Source organism: Sminthopsis crassicaudata, chromosome 1 (assembly GCF_048593235.1).
Source record: "Sminthopsis crassicaudata isolate SCR6 chromosome 1, ASM4859323v1, whole genome shotgun sequence".
Lineage (NCBI taxonomy): Eukaryota > Metazoa > Chordata > Mammalia > Dasyuromorphia > Dasyuridae > Sminthopsis > Sminthopsis crassicaudata.
In genome coordinates, this window is record NC_133617.1 from 741268357 (window position 1) to 741285856 (window position 17500).

The 17500-nt window shown below is 48.6% G+C and overlaps 1 protein-coding gene across 5 annotated transcripts in view; it reads right to left on the reverse strand.

Moving 5' to 3' along the window:
• BBS9 (Bardet-Biedl syndrome 9) overlaps positions 1-17500 on the reverse strand; it is a 300830-nt gene that overhangs the window by 222270 nt on the left and 61060 nt on the right. For all 5 annotated transcript variants that reach the window (XM_074284314.1, XM_074284313.1, XM_074284315.1 and 2 more), the window contains 3 exons: positions 11239-11323; positions 8525-8708; positions 7201-7330 (listed from right to left, as the gene is read on the reverse strand). In XM_074284314.1, the coding sequence (XP_074140415.1) occupies positions 7201-7330; positions 8525-8708; positions 11239-11323 (399 nt within the window). The remainder of the gene's footprint in view (positions 1-7200; positions 7331-8524; positions 8709-11238; positions 11324-17500) is intronic.

Below are 17500 nucleotides of genomic sequence, written 5' to 3' on the forward strand. Positions count from 1 at the left end.
ATCTTTAAAACTTCCACTGGCTCTGGGAGCCAGTATTCTGGGCTCACACAGGTATTATTCGCATCCAACTTTTTCCAAATGGGTAAACTGAGCTTTAAGCTGATGAAGTGCTTGCCAAGGATCAAAGACAAGTAGTAGGTGTAAGCCGGGGAGCTTGAACCTGTACCTTTCTGATACAGATCTAGCATGCTCGCCAAATGAATGGGGCACCCGACGGGCAGTCTTGTGGCAGTCTCCCATTTTGCCATGATTTCCCTGTACTCCAAAGCCGGCACTAAAATTACATGCTATCGAGGGCAAAGGGCGTGCTGCCCCAGCGTCCCCATGGCCCTCCTGAACCTACTCCCAAAGAACGAGCATTTCCTATTTAAGAGTTGGGAAAACAAGCCTTCTTTGCTCCAAGGGAAGAATCAAAGAGAAAACTGAGTGTCCAGCAGAACTAAGAGGCTGAGGCCACCGATTGACAAGGCTGGAGCCTTTTCCACTAATCATTTCCACCATAATTTTTTTACAAGAAACGTTGCCAATTCTTGCATAATGATTTTTAAATGATTCTTCAAGTATTACCTTCCTAGGATGGGAGAAAGCACCACACGCTATGTAAAGAAACACTCATTTTCTCTCCCTTGAAGGATAAAGTGTTTTACTGCCCTTCACAAGCCCATACTTCCAGGCACAGGGGTGTCCCTGATGCTCACACGCCCATCCCTGGCTCAGCTCAGTCCATCCCACCTGCCCCTGCTGGGCGAATCTTGCCCATGTCCTGCTCGAGACTGCTCCCACAAGGCACCAAGAGCTCATCAGCCTCTAAAAAGGGAAATGCCAGCTCCCTCGCACCAGAGCAGCAGGGATCCTCCACACTCACAAGTGTGGATGGCACCTGTGGCTGGGGGCCTCCACTCTGCCCACTGCCATGGCAGGGCCAGCCACAAGTCACCCATAGCATGCCTCCTTTGTGGAGTACCTGGACCACCTTCCCCTATGAAGCTTGCCCATCCTAAACTCCTCACACCCCCGCCCCATCCCAATGAATGATTCTCCTCATCAGAAGCTGCTGGGCCCTGGTTTCAGGGAGCAGACGGGGTGGTTTCCCATGGAGTTCTCCTGCTCTGTCGAGATTCAGGACATGGCCCAGGCTCACTTACTCTGGGGCCCAATCCAAGGCTAGATCCTGATGGAAGGCTCAAGGCCAGGTCTCGGGCTACCTGCTGGGCCAGATGCTACAGGTGCAGACATCCCTCCCCACCAAGGGCTGTGGACTCAAACAGAAACCGAGACAGCAGCAGGAAAGGGCACCACCTGCCCTTCCTTCTTCAGATTCACCTGCGAGGCCTGGGACCCTAGCACCAGCCCTCCCTGGAATCTGAAATGAAGGCGTTCAGCTAACTGTTCACTATGCCTGGGTCTGGGTCCCCAAAACGGCCAAAGAGCTCCTTGTGGACGGGGAGCTGTGAGACTTATTTGTTTTTCCCCTGCCAAACCCTAGTGCTAATGGTTACATCTCTACCACCAAATTAAGTCCGTGTCATTTCTAGGATAAGGCACTGGAAAGTCAAGCCACCGAGCTTGGATTCCTCCTAGAAGAGCAGCTCATATTCTCTCGAAGCCTTCGGACTCAGGAGATGTTCGGGACTCCCCTGCCAACAAGTCTATGGAAGGTTCGCAGTGGAAACAAACGGTAATAAGGAGAATTCCACTATTAAAAGACTTAATTTATAAAACAGAAATGGGCAAAGCCGAGCCACATTCGGAGAGCGCCTACCTATCTCTCGGGGTATTTCTTTCTAGTGTGCCTCCAAAATCTCTGGCTGCAAATTCTTCAGTTTTACCCTGGAACCGTCCCCCAAGTTGAACAATATGGAACTGTACTTAGCCCTGCACTCTCGGGAGGACGGGAGGACACTGCATTTCCCATCACTACGTGAAAAAGGAAAATAGCCCAGGGACCGTGAGGGCAGCCAAGCAGGAGGCTACTTACTCACTTTCACAACTGGACATTGCATCTGATAGGAGAAATCTTGATAGGAATAGGAAAAAGAAAGAGCTACCATTTTTGGAAGGATTCCTCTTTATTTCGTGAGAGTAAAATTATTTCATTTCAATTTCAATTTCAGTGGTTGTCAGGCAATTTCCAAATTTAAGCTACCAAATGCTCCCGACGATCAACAAGGGTCCGTAGGGTGACCCTAGGAAAGAAGTTTCAGAAAAGCTCAGTGATCACACTCACTCATAACTTCAAGTGGCAAAAACAACTGGAAAGTCAGAGAAAAGCTGAGTAATAATTACCTAAATCCAGATTATTGGTCTTACGAGAAGAAAACATCAGTGGATATGTGGGGGGTGGGAGGAAGAGACAGAGAGAGAAAGAGAAAACCAAAGACAAAGAGAGCTAGAGGTGGGAGCAAGAGGAAGAAAAAAATAAGGATGATCTTTAAGAGCATAATTTTTTTCTAAAGGCAACATTTCTTCCAAACAGCATTCCCACAAGATTCAAATGCAAAGATCTCAACTTTGAGAATGGAAGCTCCCTGACAAAAGGGATTTTTAATATTTTGTATTGGTATCCCAGGGCCCAGCACCGTGTCTTCCACATAAGAAATAAAATGGTGCTTCATCAATAATTGTCAATGATTGAATAAAGAAATAATTTTACCTTCAGAACACACATCTTCAGAAAATGGAGCTACAGGCCCAGGAGACTGAGGAGAAAGCCCATCCCAGGAGCTTGCCAGCAAAAAGTGGCTTGCATAACTTGGCCAGTTTTAGCGGGATGTATGGAAACACAGGGAGGTGAAAGGGATGGAGAAGTGGCTCTTCTCACACAATCCAAAATGAACAATGTGTTCTCTCAAAGAACAGAAAAAAAAAAAACAAAAAAGAAAACGAGCCATATTTGAAGGGGAATTCAGAGCCACCACTGGAGGAAGGAGACCCCGGGAGCTTTCTCCCAAAACCATGGAGCCCCATCTCTGTCCCAAGAGCATAAAGGGCCGGGAGAGACCCAGCAAGGAAGGGATATCTTTAAAGTTGCGTCGGTGAGATATTGAGAGGTGCTAGCAGGAGAGAGGAAACCCAATCGGGCCTACAGCAAGAGTCATGGCGGCAAACAATCCCGTGCCAAGGGACATCAGGGCGATATCCACCCGAATCAGGTGATGAAGTGCTTTCCCAGGGCAGAGGTCCAAAATGTATCGAGAGCCCCCCAACACCCATCAAAGAGGATGATTAACTCTTGCTTGTGGCAATTAATTTGGGGCCAAAGCTCTGGCCAGAAGAACTAAGGGAACCCAAAGTCCTGGACAACTAGAGAAAGAACTCGGACAAGGATGTTTCTGGGGACAACTGATGGGAGGCTTCAGGAAAGAAAGGCATGTGTGGGGAACAAATGGCTGCCTAAGAAGGCGGCCTCAGGGAAATGGGATGTCAACCAAGAAATAGATCTGCAACAAGCTGCTGTCAGAGATCTCTGGAAAATCACCGAAAATGAGAGAAGGGGCTGAAAGATTGGAGCTGCGCAAACTGAGGCCGCTTGGTTCAGAAGAAGAAGAAAACAGATTCTTCAATTGCTGGGCCTGTGAGATTGGCTGAATTCTACTAGAAAAATTCTAGAATGCATTATTAAAGACATGATTTGTGAGAAATTATAAAGGAAAATGGCGATCACTAAAAGCCAACACGGATTCACCGAGGATCCACAGTACTGACTAGCCTCATGTCCTAATTCTACCTCCAACCCAACTATATGCTGAGAAGCTACTTGGGATTCCCAAGAGGTCGAAGGCAGGATCCCTTCCTTGTCATCAAGAGAAGTGAAAGAAACGAATGAAAGAGGGTCCAGACCCTACACTGTTATTCAGAAAAGAGCATCTGAGCTAGGACTGGAGGGAGGGAGGCTTCATGAGGAGGTCGATGGAAGACAGAGTGGGAGGCATCCCAGACCAAGAACAACAGAGAAACAGAAGACAGAGAATAGAATGTTAAACACTTTTCGTTATAGTCAGTTATACATACAAGCTCTGGAAAAATAGATTCATTTTATTTTCACAGTTCCACAAGCTAGAGAATTCTCTGAAACAAAAGGGAAAAAAGGGCCTTGGGCCCTTCGCCAAAGCTTCAAAATATTTTCATTTTGGTGGGACTTTGGCTGTTCACAGCATCTGTTATACCAATAGCAGCTCGTATTTGAATGGGAGGCAGTGTGGTACACGGGGAAAACTCACAGATTTGAAGACAGACAAGCGGACTTGTAACCACAGACCTGCTGTGTACGACCGACATGACTAAGCCATTTACCTTCACCTACCTCAGTTTCCTTCTCGGATGAGAAAGAGTCTGCATTCCCTTTCAGTTTTAAATCTATGACCCTATAAACCAGACAGGACCGCTATGACAATCCCAACTCTCGTCCCCCTCATTTTATGGAGGAGGAAAGCACACTCACTTAACTAGCTCCCGACTCCATCTCAGCTGCCTTGAAGGCATTTCCCAGAAAGCACTGCAACAACAACGTACTCTCATTATGTCCTCTCCTTGGGATTATTTAGGATACTACATTCTCAGCCTCAGAACGCATGTTAATAACTAGGAAACGTAAACGATCACGGTCACATTCAAAGACAAATAAGTCTATTAATGAACATACTTTGGACCCATTCCCTTTATTTTACCTGTTAATATTTAAAATTGTGTTTAAAGTAAAGACGATACTCCACTGAGTTAAGGAAATCTCAAAGGGTATCAACCCAGTCAGGCCAAAGGGAGATGGAGGAGAAACAATGAGCCCAGAGCACCCCACAAAAATGGGAATTTCAGGAGGAGAAAGTCTCATTGCATGCATTCAGCCCAAACGCTTCCTTCTCTTATTTACAAAAGCAAACATCAAAAACTGGCAATCACTTTCCTGTTGTGAAAATGCTGCTGTTTAAATGAATTGATCAAAATCATTTAAACTCCAAGAAGTGGGACTACAGAGACTATGCTAATAGCCCTCGTTCAGGCCCAGGAAATCACGATGAAATCCTCCTCCAGCTTCCTTCTAAGGAACTAAGGAACACTGCTTCTGCTGATGCAAGATATCCATCTGTGCCAAGGCCATCAGCCTCCCGAAAAGAGGGCTCCCCCAGGGGTCCAGACTTGGGACACTGGGCCAGGCCAACAAGTCAGGGTCTCTGAATCTTAAATCCTTCAATGCCTTCTTTTATATTTAGGTGGGCTGAAATAACAGGGAGAGGGAATCTTTAAAAGCTACTTCGAATTTTGTTCATACGTGACTCTCCTTTTGATACCAAGGGTACCGTAAGTCACAAGAAGCTCACTGTTCACCAATTCCTTTCCTAAAACCATTAAGAGAATGTATGACAGCTCACAGCTGCTATGGATTAAAAGTAAAAACATGAAGGATGATGGGAAGTATACAGCCACAAAATGTTTACTCTTCACAAATGAAGGTACATTTGGAAGAGATTGTTAAACAGACATTTTCTCAAATTTGATCTGCCAAAAGCAGCTTTATAAGGAGAGTCAAATACCTACCAGTTCACAAAATGTGATCCGTGACTTAAAGCAGAATTGCTGAGTAAATCCAAATTCTAGGCCATAGCGAAACTAAGGCAAGTGACTTTGAGAATAGCCCGATGTTATGGGCCAGAACTTGAAACAAGGTGCTAAGTCAGTGGAATTGATAGAGACAATGGTTATTTAGCATGGTTTTAACAGTTCTCTAGTTCAGTACCTGTACTTAGTACTAACTATAATTCCACAAGATTCGCACCTTTAAGCTCTCTTTAAGCATATATAAGCTAGGAGCCTCAACCAGGATTCAGTCTGGGAAATTCAGAAGCCAGAGAATCTCCCCAACTGCCTTCTCTGGCTCAAGCTCTGGGAACCAAGACTACAGAAGGCCTCTAAGAAAGCTAACCAGGCCGCAGAAAAGGAGACAAGACTTCGAAGGAGACAATAAAGGATTTGGACTTTAACACTTGGCTACACTGGGGGTGATTACTGAACTAAAAGGAAAGAGCTGCTCCCAGAAGCCCCCCAAGGAACCTGCTCCCAGAGAATATTACATTTTAGAGAAAAATATTACAGCCCGAGTTATTTTTAATTCAAAATTGCTATTAACCTTAGAATTTAAATTTGAATACTTGGAAAATTGCATTTATGATTCTTAACAATAATGAATACTGTAGTTTAAACACTGATATTTTGCCACCATAAAAATTAAATTTTTTCTAACATTTTTATTTTTCCCAACTTGCTTTTTGAAGCATATATGACCCTCAAGATTACCTGCACCCGACAATGAGGGAAGGCAAGAGAAAGGATTTTACTGATACTGATATTGGAATCGGTATTGCCTGTACCTTAAAAATAAAATTGGAGCTCACGATGATGAGAAAAGAGATTATATGTACAGATGAGAAAAGAGAGTGTATGTGCAGATTTCAAGGACTCCACTTTGGGTTATTTCATTCATTTTAACAGTGTCCAAGACAAAGAACTAATTATGTTACACACAATGACCAAGAAACCATTTCTAAATCCAAGGCCCCAGATCATTCATGGTCAAAATCAAATCCCTACCTTTCATGATCAACCAAAAAAATGACAAAGTTGGCTCTCCCTAAGCCTTTTTATTCTTTCCTCAGAAAGTCAGTGTTTGGACAGAGGGTCTCTCTTTGCTTTTATATCCAAGATGGCTCTGCTGAAATCTGACTTATCTTAAACACGAGGCCTTTTTGCAGTTCTGCTCGGAAATGGACCGTGCAATATAAAAATTCCATTGAAAAGTCATAAAACAGCTCTAAAGCAGGACTTGGAGTAGAATAATCTGGGATTCCATCAGTCTCTGAATAAGACCAAATAATACTATTTACTTAAAACAAACTCACACAGAAGGTTTCTTTGCCTTCGAGATTCAAAGGAAATACTCCATAAGGAAAACAAATCTCTTGAAACCGAATCTACTTTCAGCCCTGCTCTTGCAGCAAAGACCTTTTATCAGAAGCTGTGAAATCCACAATGTTCATGGTATTTCGTACAGGCTTCTCATTGTTCCCTGCAATGAAAGATGCTTGTCTTCCCAATAAGAGCTGTGACTAACAAGAAGTTCACAACAGCTTGCACAAGCGAACGGCATTCCTGGAGGACCCAAGTCCTGGACCATATTCCCTTCCCGCCATGATGAATGGAAGCACTTACTGCAAGGAGCCCACCTTCACCGCCACGGGCACGTGAGGAAGCTGCGTGGCCCACTTCAGGGTCACGTCCTGGTAAACGTGCAGCATGTTATTGTGGTTCCCGATCAGGGTGTTGATTGCTCCGTCAGACGCTGTTGGTAGAAGTTTACAGAAAAGCAAAGTTCTGAGAAAAAAGCGCACGTCTGGCAGAGTCAGCAGAGACCCAGAATGAGTCTCTCCTCTAAGGCTTACCTACCTTCCAAGGCTGTGATTAACACCTGAGAGGCTTCCATCTCAGGGCCCTATGGAGGGTCAAAGGGGAGGAGAGCCCTCTGTAGCTACAGCCATTATGAGCGCTTTACTTGTAAGAAAAGTTGCCTCACCACTGAGAGCGAGCACCTGGCCCAGACTTCAGGGCTGGCCGAGCAGTTTGCAAAGAAGCCCCCCATGTGACCCTCACCATGGTCTTGGGGGAAGGGACGGGGGCTGTTGTTATCCTGATTTTACAGGATAACAGGGAACTGAAGCAAAAAGGGCAGAGGGACTTGCTCAGGGCTGGATTTGAATTCAGGCCTTTCTGACTCCAGGCCCAGAGCGCTTCCCACTGAGCCCCCAGCTGTCACCTAGGCAGCTTCAGTTTTCTCAACTATAACAAGAGAATAGTGGTTCCGACCTTCCCAAGGTTAATGTGAGGAAACTGTTTTGTGAGCCTTAAAAATGCTAAACACACGTGAGTAATTTGGGCCCAGACCGTCTCTCTTTTCCGTGGGAAACCTCCAAGTCAGGACACTTCCCAAAGAATTGGCACCTTTCCTGTCACTCCTAACTGACCATCCGTGCATCAGTTCCACAGGCAGAAGGCCTGCCCAACTTCCCAGGCACTCCCTGGGCACAGGGGGCAGCACCCAGCATCAGAGGGACCAGCCCCAAGAATATGACCCTGGAGTGGCTTCTCTTATGGAGAGTGGAAGGCCACTGAGACTGATTCTCAAATCACCTTGTCCAAAGGAAAATGGTGGGCAGCGTCTGAGCCGTGCGCTACATCCAAGTTCCCCTTAAATTTAAAAGGCTAAAATTCCCCCTTGAGTTCTGATAGTGTTGAAGGAGAAAAGATTACTGCTCTACAGAAAACAGCCCGGCACAGAGGCAGCATCACACACACACACACACACACACACACACACACACACACACGCACACACACACACGCACACACAGACTCACACAGACTCACACTCACACTCACACACACACTCTCACACTCACACACACACACTCACAGACTCACTCACACTCACACTGATTCACACTCACACATACACACACACTCCTCTTTTGAGACCCACCTGAGCAGTAGGGCAGGAAACAGCTGGGGTTGCAGTCCAGCTTCTTCATGAACCGAATCTGCCCGTTGTCCTTCAGGCAGAAGAAGTTTCTCTCCCCGAGCACAAAGACAGAGGAAGATGACTGACCAAACGAGACCACACAGACGTCCAGGGCTTGCTCGCCAATGTTCAAAGTCCAATCCACCTTAGAAGAAACAAAGAGTGAGAGTGACTCTGGCAGGGGCAGAACGAGTGCTGGCCACCCCCGCCCCAAGACCTCCTCTGCCAGCCGCTCTGGCTCACACTATGTGACTGGGCCACCTCCCCGGCCACTGCCCCGCCTTGGGTCACAGAATCTTTCCCTCTGGTCCCTGCCACCATTAGGTCCTTATCCCGTGCCTGCCACCAATTACTGTTAATTTTTTTTAATATAGTTTTTATTTACCAGATATATGCATGGGTAATTTTACTGACAATTGCCAAACCTTCTGTTCTAATTTTTCTCCTCCTTCCCCTCCCCTCCAGATGGCAGGTGGACCAATACATGTTAAATATATTAAAGAATAAATTAAATATAATATGTGTATACATGTCCAAACAGTTGTTTTGCTGCACAAAAAGAATCAGACTTTGAAACAGTGTACAATTAGCCTGTGAAGGAAATAAAAAATGTAGGCGGACAAAAATAGAGGGACTGGGAATTCTATGTAGTGGTTCATAGTCACTTCTCAAAGTTCTTTCGCTGGGTGTAGCTGGTTCAGTTCATTACTGCTCCATTGGAACTGATTTGGTTCATCTCATTGTTGAAAATGGCCACATCCATCAGAATTGATCATCGTATAGTATTGTTGTTGAAGTATACAGCGATCTCCTGGTGAGCCACCCACTCCCTCCATCAGCTCTTTCTCCATCCTGTGAACTTGTCCTGACTTGCCAAGGATCCCTGAGGGCCAAGGCAGGCACACGGAGTGTGCTGAAGGGGCTCCTTCATCTTCACAAGGAGTAACTGGCCGATCAACAGAGACCGCATCAGGACCAATGCGGTGACTCCCCCTCCATCTGAGGTCTGGAGGCTTCCTTTGAAACCTTCCTCTCACCAGAGACAGAGTGATGGGCTGAGTTCCAATCTCACCTGTGACGGTGGTTGTGCAAGTCCCACCCCCCGGGAGTCCCATTTCCCCAATGGCAACACAGGTCTCAGGACACCTGAACGACCTGCTGCTGCCCAGAGACGTCCACTGTCGTTCCAGAGGTGATTGCTACTACTATGATTAAAGCAGTGCACAATTTCTACCCGTTGGCCGTCCATGGAAACTAAGACCTTCTTCTTGGGGATCCCGAGGGCCCCACTGCCTGGGAGAAACGGCTCCCCTCCTCTGCTGAGACCAATCTGAGAAAAATCACCAGACAAGCGCCTCCGTGTCCCCCAGGCTGCTCGATGGCACCATCGGTGCCACGCTCTAAGCCAGAGAACACACGCCAAAACTTGGGATGCCACGGAAGGAAGAAGAGCCTTTCTTTGCCACCTCTTCATTCTCATCGACATGTCTTGATCTGTCCAGATCCAGAGGGTCCACCACCTTCCTTGGCAAATAGCTTCAGTGCTCAGTGATGGACATCTTTCAGTCTACCTGAACTCCTCAGGAAAAGCTTTACTCCGATTCCCAGTCACTGACAGAGCTCCCCCGAGACACATAATTCCAATTCTTCTGATCATTTCCTTGGAGCTCACGTTCCCTAATGCTGCGATTGCTTCCACTGACTCGTTCGGAGCCCTCCAAGCTTTCTTTAGGACAGCATATAAAGTGGGGTGTGGGAAAGAACACTGTCCCCCACCTGACAAGTAGCCCCAGCAGCAGCACTTGGTGCAGCAGCAGAGAACTGGCCCACCCAGCCCCCCACTGACTGCCCTGTAAAAGCCACAAATTTGAGGAATCCAGAAAGAGCCAGAATACCGAGATGAATAGATGTAAACGTAAGTCAGCAGAACTGGGGGGACAACGGGCCCAACGCCTCCCCTGGCAACTCTGCCCTCCTATGACCTGCCTCCCCACAAATGCCAGAACAATTTTCTTCAAGCTCTGGCTGGACCATGACCCTGTTCCCATGACCGCCTGTTTGTACTAAGGATGGGGAAGGGGCTGAAAAGGATGCCTCTATGATGGAGAGAACTCCCAGGAGAGGAAACTCCTTCCTCCGAGGCAGTTCAGCCCCTCTTCAGCATCTGACAGTCTGAAAGGGCTGCTTGGAACCCAAGAGCCTTGCCAGTATGTGCTATTGAAACAACTGGGATCTCCTCTGGGAGTCCCCCACCCCCTTCCTTAACGTGTCTCCCCTTCACTCACAGACCAGTCCGACCTCCTTCTCCCTAATCACATATACCCCGAGGTCCATCCTTGCCCCTCTGCCTTAGTCTGGGCCATGCCCCCCAAGCCAAACCCCCTCAGCCAGCTACATGAAGGCTCTCATGAGGCTCCCCCGGCCACATCAATGTCTGCACACCTTAATGCACGTGGCCCATACACTTTTTTCCCTTTGAGGAATAGAATCAGTTGAGGGGCAAGGCCCCCTTTGGCCACAGGGTCTGGACAGCTGCCGGGGGCAGCACAGGCACCTCACAAATGCTTAATGATTAACCAATTACAGTAGGCAGGCCATCCAGCAACAATGAGCAGATCATTCCTTCTAATACTTCATCAGAAATATTCCCCAGGCAATAAAAAGGGCCGACTTACCACCAGTCTTTTTCCGGAGCCAAGTTTTTGCTGTTCCGAATCTTCTTTTTGATCTGCATCCGTTGCAAAGGCAAGAACTTGGTACCTGATCAAAAGACACAAAAATGTAGCTGAGCACACATCTGTGGACAGATGTGATCCCGGGCACCGAGTAGGGGCTCTTAAAAGCAGTCAAGAAGGGTCTATGTACTGAACTTTATTAGCCGTGAGGATAAAATGTCAAAAACCATATCAGGAGATTAAAATCCAACATTAGAACTATTACAGCAGGGGAGGAAGTCGGACCCTGAATTGCCTGTAAATCATCGTCAAGCTTTTCACTGGGAAGTGGTAAAATTTAATGCTCTAAGTTGCAATATATTGTATTACAGGTGCTGACACGCCTCCTGAGACTAAGTTAAGTAGCTGAAGGAGGGCTTAGTCAGTCATCAAAGAGTCAATAAGCATTTATTAAGCACTTTCTGCATGCCAGGCACCCATGCTAAGTGCCGAGGATACAAATAAGAGCAGACAGATCCTCCCCACTCCATCCGAAGGAAGCTCACAGACTAAAGGGGAGTAGGGGGAGAAGATCTTGAGAATTGGGACAGAACCTGGAGCAGGATAGACACGGCAGCCTCTGTGCTTTCCACCTGAGGAAAAGGCCACAGGGATGGCTCTCCCAACTGTGTGACCCTGACCAAATATTTAACATCTCCAAAGCTCGGTTTCCCCATCCATAGAGGAGGGAGGTGGGACCTGATGGACTCATTAAGCCCCTTCCAGCCCCAGAAGGGGGATCTCAGAATCTGACTCTCAGCTCATGCAACAATTTCATTTATGGGAGAGATGACAACTATTCATCTGAGCTACACGTGGCAGCTGTATGAGCATCTCTGCCCGACGGGCTGGCGGAAGGTCCACCTTGCTCCAATGGAATAAGGAACGCCTAAAAGGCCAGCTTCAGGAATTACTTTTGCTCTCTTTATTTCATTAACCATTTGAGAAGAGAAAAATCAAGTCAGGCTGAATTACCAATCACTCAGTACTCTCCCACACCCAGAGTCCCTTTCATTCAAACAGAAAGAGCAAAGAGAAGTCGGCCGAACGCTTGTCGGTGCCACGGGCTAACTCCCAGCAGGCCCACGCTGGTGTCTTCAAGTCCTGGGATGAATGTGGAAGCACTTATTTCTGAGATAGCTTCTGGAGCTCCCCATCAGGATCAGCAAGCAGCCGGGTTTATCTGTGGCACAGTCACAGCTCCCCAGATTAATGGGCCACCACCTGAAGGCATCTTCAGAAGCCCCCGAACTGCTCGGGATGCACAGAGGGCAGCCGAACCACCAGCACCAGCAAACATCCGATGGCACGGCCTCTTCCGTCCAGCTTCCGGAAGAGAAAGCGCCATCTTAGGCACAGGAGATGAGAAAGCCCTCCTGAACCCCTGGAAAGCCCCACAATGTTACATGGGCCTAAAACACTGCAAAAGGCTCTCCACATGCTGACTCTGAAGGCTTCATTTCTCCAGCTCTCCTGCCACATCATATTGCCACTATTCTTTCACCAGGGAGCCACGTCCTCACATACTGCACACTCTGACTCCTTACAGCTGCACACAATGGCCTTCACCCTTGCAGCTGCCCATACTCCAGCCCCTTACAGGTGCACACAATCTGGCCTTGCAGCTGCACACTCCGACCCCTTACACCTGCACACTCCGACCCCTTACACCTGCACACTCTGACCCCTTACACCTGCACACTCTGACCCCTTACACCTGCACACTCCGGCTATCTCCCTTACAGCTGCACACTCCGTCTGTCACCCTTACAGCCGCACACTCCAGCCATCTCCCTTACAGCTGCACACTCCGTCTGTCACCCTTACAGCCGCACACTCCAGCCATCTCCCTTACAGCTGCACACTCCGTCTGTCACCCTTACAGCTGCACACTCCAGCCATCTCCCTTACAGCTGCACACTCCGTCTGTCACCCTTACAGCCACACACTCCGGCCATCTCCCTTACAGCTGCACACTCCGTCTGTCACCCTTACAGCTGCACACTCCAGCCATCTCCCTTACAGCTGCACACTCAGGCTGTCACCCTTGCCTCCTCTTGCCTGTAGCTTCCCAAGCTCTCCTATGTGAGCTCCTGCCTGATTCTGCTCCCTCCCCACACCATCCCTCAACTTTAGTGTGTCTCTCCTCCAGCCTCCCTTCAGAGGGTGTCTTTGCCCACTAGAACGCAAGCTCCCCGAGGGCACAGACCACCCTGCTGGGATGTCTCTGGATCCATAGCAACACCCGACCAGGTGCAGCGGTAAGCATTGAAAGCTTTCTTCCTCTCTCAAGTGAAACAGGCTGCAGAGCTGGAAAAGAGGGGCAGGTCTGGAGGCTACCAACTTCTCCGGCCCCTTCTCTCAATGTCCCAAGTCCACACCAGTGCTACAGCGAAGGCGCCAGTGCTAATGCCAGTCCTGGGCTAGGCTGCCAGGGACAAGAGTACATGATGATCCCGGGGCTCTGGCCTGGGTGGAGGGGTCTCAAATGTAACTTCAGCTCTGGCTGCCACAATTTAGGAAGCACATGAATGAGCACATGAGGGGAGCAGGGAGCAGTGTGAAGGGCAGTGGGAGAAGGAGTTGAAGAAACGGTGGCCATTTGAGCTGGAGAAGAAAAGACTTGGCGGGGACCTTCAAGGTCTGAGGGGCTGCCAGGCTGCAGAGGCCGCCCTGGCTCTCCCTGGCCCAGAGGGCACAACTAGTGGGCAGGGACTAGAAGAGGCTGCTTTGGGCTTTACATGGGACAATCCTCCAGAAGTCAGGGAGACCTCCAGGCCAAAGCAGCGGGCCCAGCTGATGTCACCAAGAGGCATCTCGGGTGCCTTCCAACACAGAAACTACGAGTTTAACTAACGCTCTCTGCTAATGAGCAAGTTTTGGCAAATTCAAAGCTCCTCGGGCTTTCTGAACTCTCTGAGTAAATACAGAGAGTTATTATTTCAATTGAGTTAAGCCCCTAAAGTGGCCTCAATCACAATCCAAACTCCAGTTGGGGCCGGGGCCAAAATACAGGCCCGCTTTCCAAACCCAGATCAATTTCTCTTCCTGGAAGATAAATCAGGACGGGATTTTATAGCTTAACTATAACAAACAGTAAATTTTGATGATGACAAATTGACAAGAGCATCTCTTTTGCAATGCCTGCTGTCTGACCTGTTTTTGACTATGACTAATAACACATATAAAAACCTCTATCTAATTTTCTATTTAAAAACAATTCCGAGAGCGCTGGGGAATTCAGATATAAGGAAAATAACTAAATCTTTTCTTCTCCCCTGCCCCCTGAACGAGACTCAGGGGTACGAGCTGAAGACTCTAATTCCTCATGGAAAAGGCTGACGGAAGAAGGGGGTCCGGGGAGGTTGCTTCTGAAAGAGCTCTGCACGTGTTTGGAGGAAGGGTCCCACCAACCACAACCACAGAGCCACGGCAAGGTCAATGGTGGCAGTCTCTGATGAGCCGGCCACAAATGCCTACAACCAAAAGCTGCCCGTCACTGAGAGCTCCCCAATGGCACTGCATACAAACAGCCCACATTCTCCTCTCTCCTCCAGAGAGAGCGACCAGCCGCCATGGCAGCTTCTTCACCCCTCACCTCCCAGCAGCATTGCTCAGTCTCACCTCCTCTGCCCCAGTCTCTAACAGTGCAGGGCCCTTAGCCCTCAGAAAATCTGCCAATGTCACCTGTCACTCGTGCCCCTCCCCTTCTCCTCCCCCACCTGCTTCTTCCCAGTGTCCCACAAACACGGGCGCTCCCCACTCATCCTTAAAAACCCATCACCTGAACCTCGGCTTAGAAAAAGCTGCCCATCTTCAGGGCGCCCATTTCACTTCCCACTCCCCTGCTTTCTCCCTCGTAAGCCCCCAGGCCCCAAGGTATCGATAATGTCTTCAACAAGAGAGTCTTCCCGAGCCTCCTTGACAAACCCTCCACCAGCCCGCATTCTGCACATCTCCTCCTTCGGCCTCAGCGGACGCATTCTCTCCATCTCCCTCTCAGATGACCTCTTCCCCATCTCCTAGGGGAGCATCATCCTTGGGCTGCCCTGGGTCCTCTTCCCTCTCTGGATGCCTCATTCCCTTATTGGTTCCCAAGGATTAAATTAGCATCTCTAAGTAGATCTCACACACACACACACACACACACACACACACACACACACACACACACACACAGCCCTCTATGTTGTTGTGGCTCATTTTCAATATAACTCAACTCTTGAGGACCCATTTGGGGTTTTTTGGGGCAAAGACGCTGGAATAGTTTCCTTCCATGTGTATATTTGTGTGTGTACGTGTATGTACATATGTTTGCATGTTACACTGTATCTATACCTCTTATGGATATGCACATATGTGTTTGGATGCCTCCGAATCTCAGCTCTGAATTCCAATCTCACGGCCCCCGGCCTGCCAGACATCCCGCCTCACTCACTATTCCCCCCGAGCCTCCCCACTCCTGAGGGGGGCCGCTCTTAGCGACCCTGCCTTGATATCGCCCACATCCGTCCCATCTCACAAAGCCTCACCCCGCCTCTCATCTGGCCAGCCTGCATCCAGTCTCTGCCCTCTGACCACACAACTGTAATTCCTGTGCGGAAGAATGCCCCTGGGGTACATGAGTCCTGGGCCCGTCCCCAGTTCTGCTCCCACAATTCATCTCCCTTCCTCTCCCCCTCGCCATGATGGGGCTAAACCGGCTTCCTGACCGTTCCCTGAGTCCAACATCCCATTTCCCTTATTCTGCCACCTTTAATCACACTCCTCGGTGGCCTCCTCCAGGCTCACAAGCTGGGCTCTGGAAGCACTGCAAGATGCTCTTCTGTTTCCTTTCTTAGCTGCCCCCAATGAAGGGCAGGCTCCCTGAGGACGAGGGCCGCTTCCATTACTCTCTCTCTTTGCAGGGTATTTACAAGAGAAGGCGCTTAATAAAAGCTGAATCGATTGACCAGGTTTGAATAATGAAGTCTATAGAAACCAGGCTGAGGAAGATAGGAAACAGGAACCAAGTGGAATCTTTGGGCAGGTGACTAAGAGCTAAAATTGGGAAGGTCCAAGGACCTGAGGGCAGTGAGCCCCAAGGGCGCTAGGAAGAGGCCCAGGGGCACCAGCTACGAGGCAACTGCACAAGCCAACATGGCGGGATGGGGGCAAAAATTCAGATGGCAGCAGTGGGAATGGAAAGGAAACAAAGGGTTGCAAGGCAGTCCTTAGGAGAGCCAAGCAGCAAGGAAGCCTGAGGAGCCAAAAATGATGTTGGAGGGACCAAGGCTGGGAAGCGAGCAGCACCGTCCCGCCATAGAAACAGCGCAGCAGAGCGGGCCGGCTGAGTTCTTGGATCTCCATGCCCAGGCCGGCTCCTTGGTAAGAGAGAGATTGGGCCAGAGGGTACCCTGATCTCCATCCTGTCACTACACTCCGGTGGAGAGAGGGAGACTGGTGACTTTGCGCAGCCCACCCTCTCTTAAATCCACTTGCAAGTCCCAGCATCCCTCCCTCCCCAAACTCAAGGTCCTCTTCTAGCGCAAAGAACGAACAACCATGGCTCTGTGGTACCAAGAACTACTTTCCCTTCAGAGTCACATCAGATATAAAAATACAGAAAGTAAGTTCACAAGAAATAGCATCAATGGTAGGCAGTCCAGGCCATCATCTTCCCCTTGGGGTGACTGTGCTGCCAGTAACTGATCCGAAACCCAAACCTTGCAGAGCTCAACACTCCACACTCCTGACACTCATTCTCTTCACCCGTCCAATGAGGGGCTGCATAAGGTGATCAGGCTCCTTTCCTATTCTAAAGAAACGTCCACGACGGTCAGGATGGCAGCCCCCTGACTCCAAAAACAAGCCCACAATTCCCTCAGAAATTCTGCATTTGTAACAATCATATAGCAGCGGTGGGATATGAAATTTTTCAAAACTGAATATTGGGATACGACTCATTTTGATAACCCGGCCTGCCCCGTATTCTGAATAATTAGCAAACCAGAGGGAGCGCAGAGGAGCAAACACTGCATTTTTGTGCTTTTTTACTCACTAAGGAACTGCGTCAATGGTTATCATGAAGTGGGCTTAATGTTTTAAACATTAGGGCCGGTACACAAAAACACATGAAATTATAAACGGCATCCAGTCCCCGAAGCCCTCAGGTTTTTTATCATTTCTTAATAATCCATCTCCCATGCATTTTTACCAAGTCCACCCGATGGAGAAAACGCAC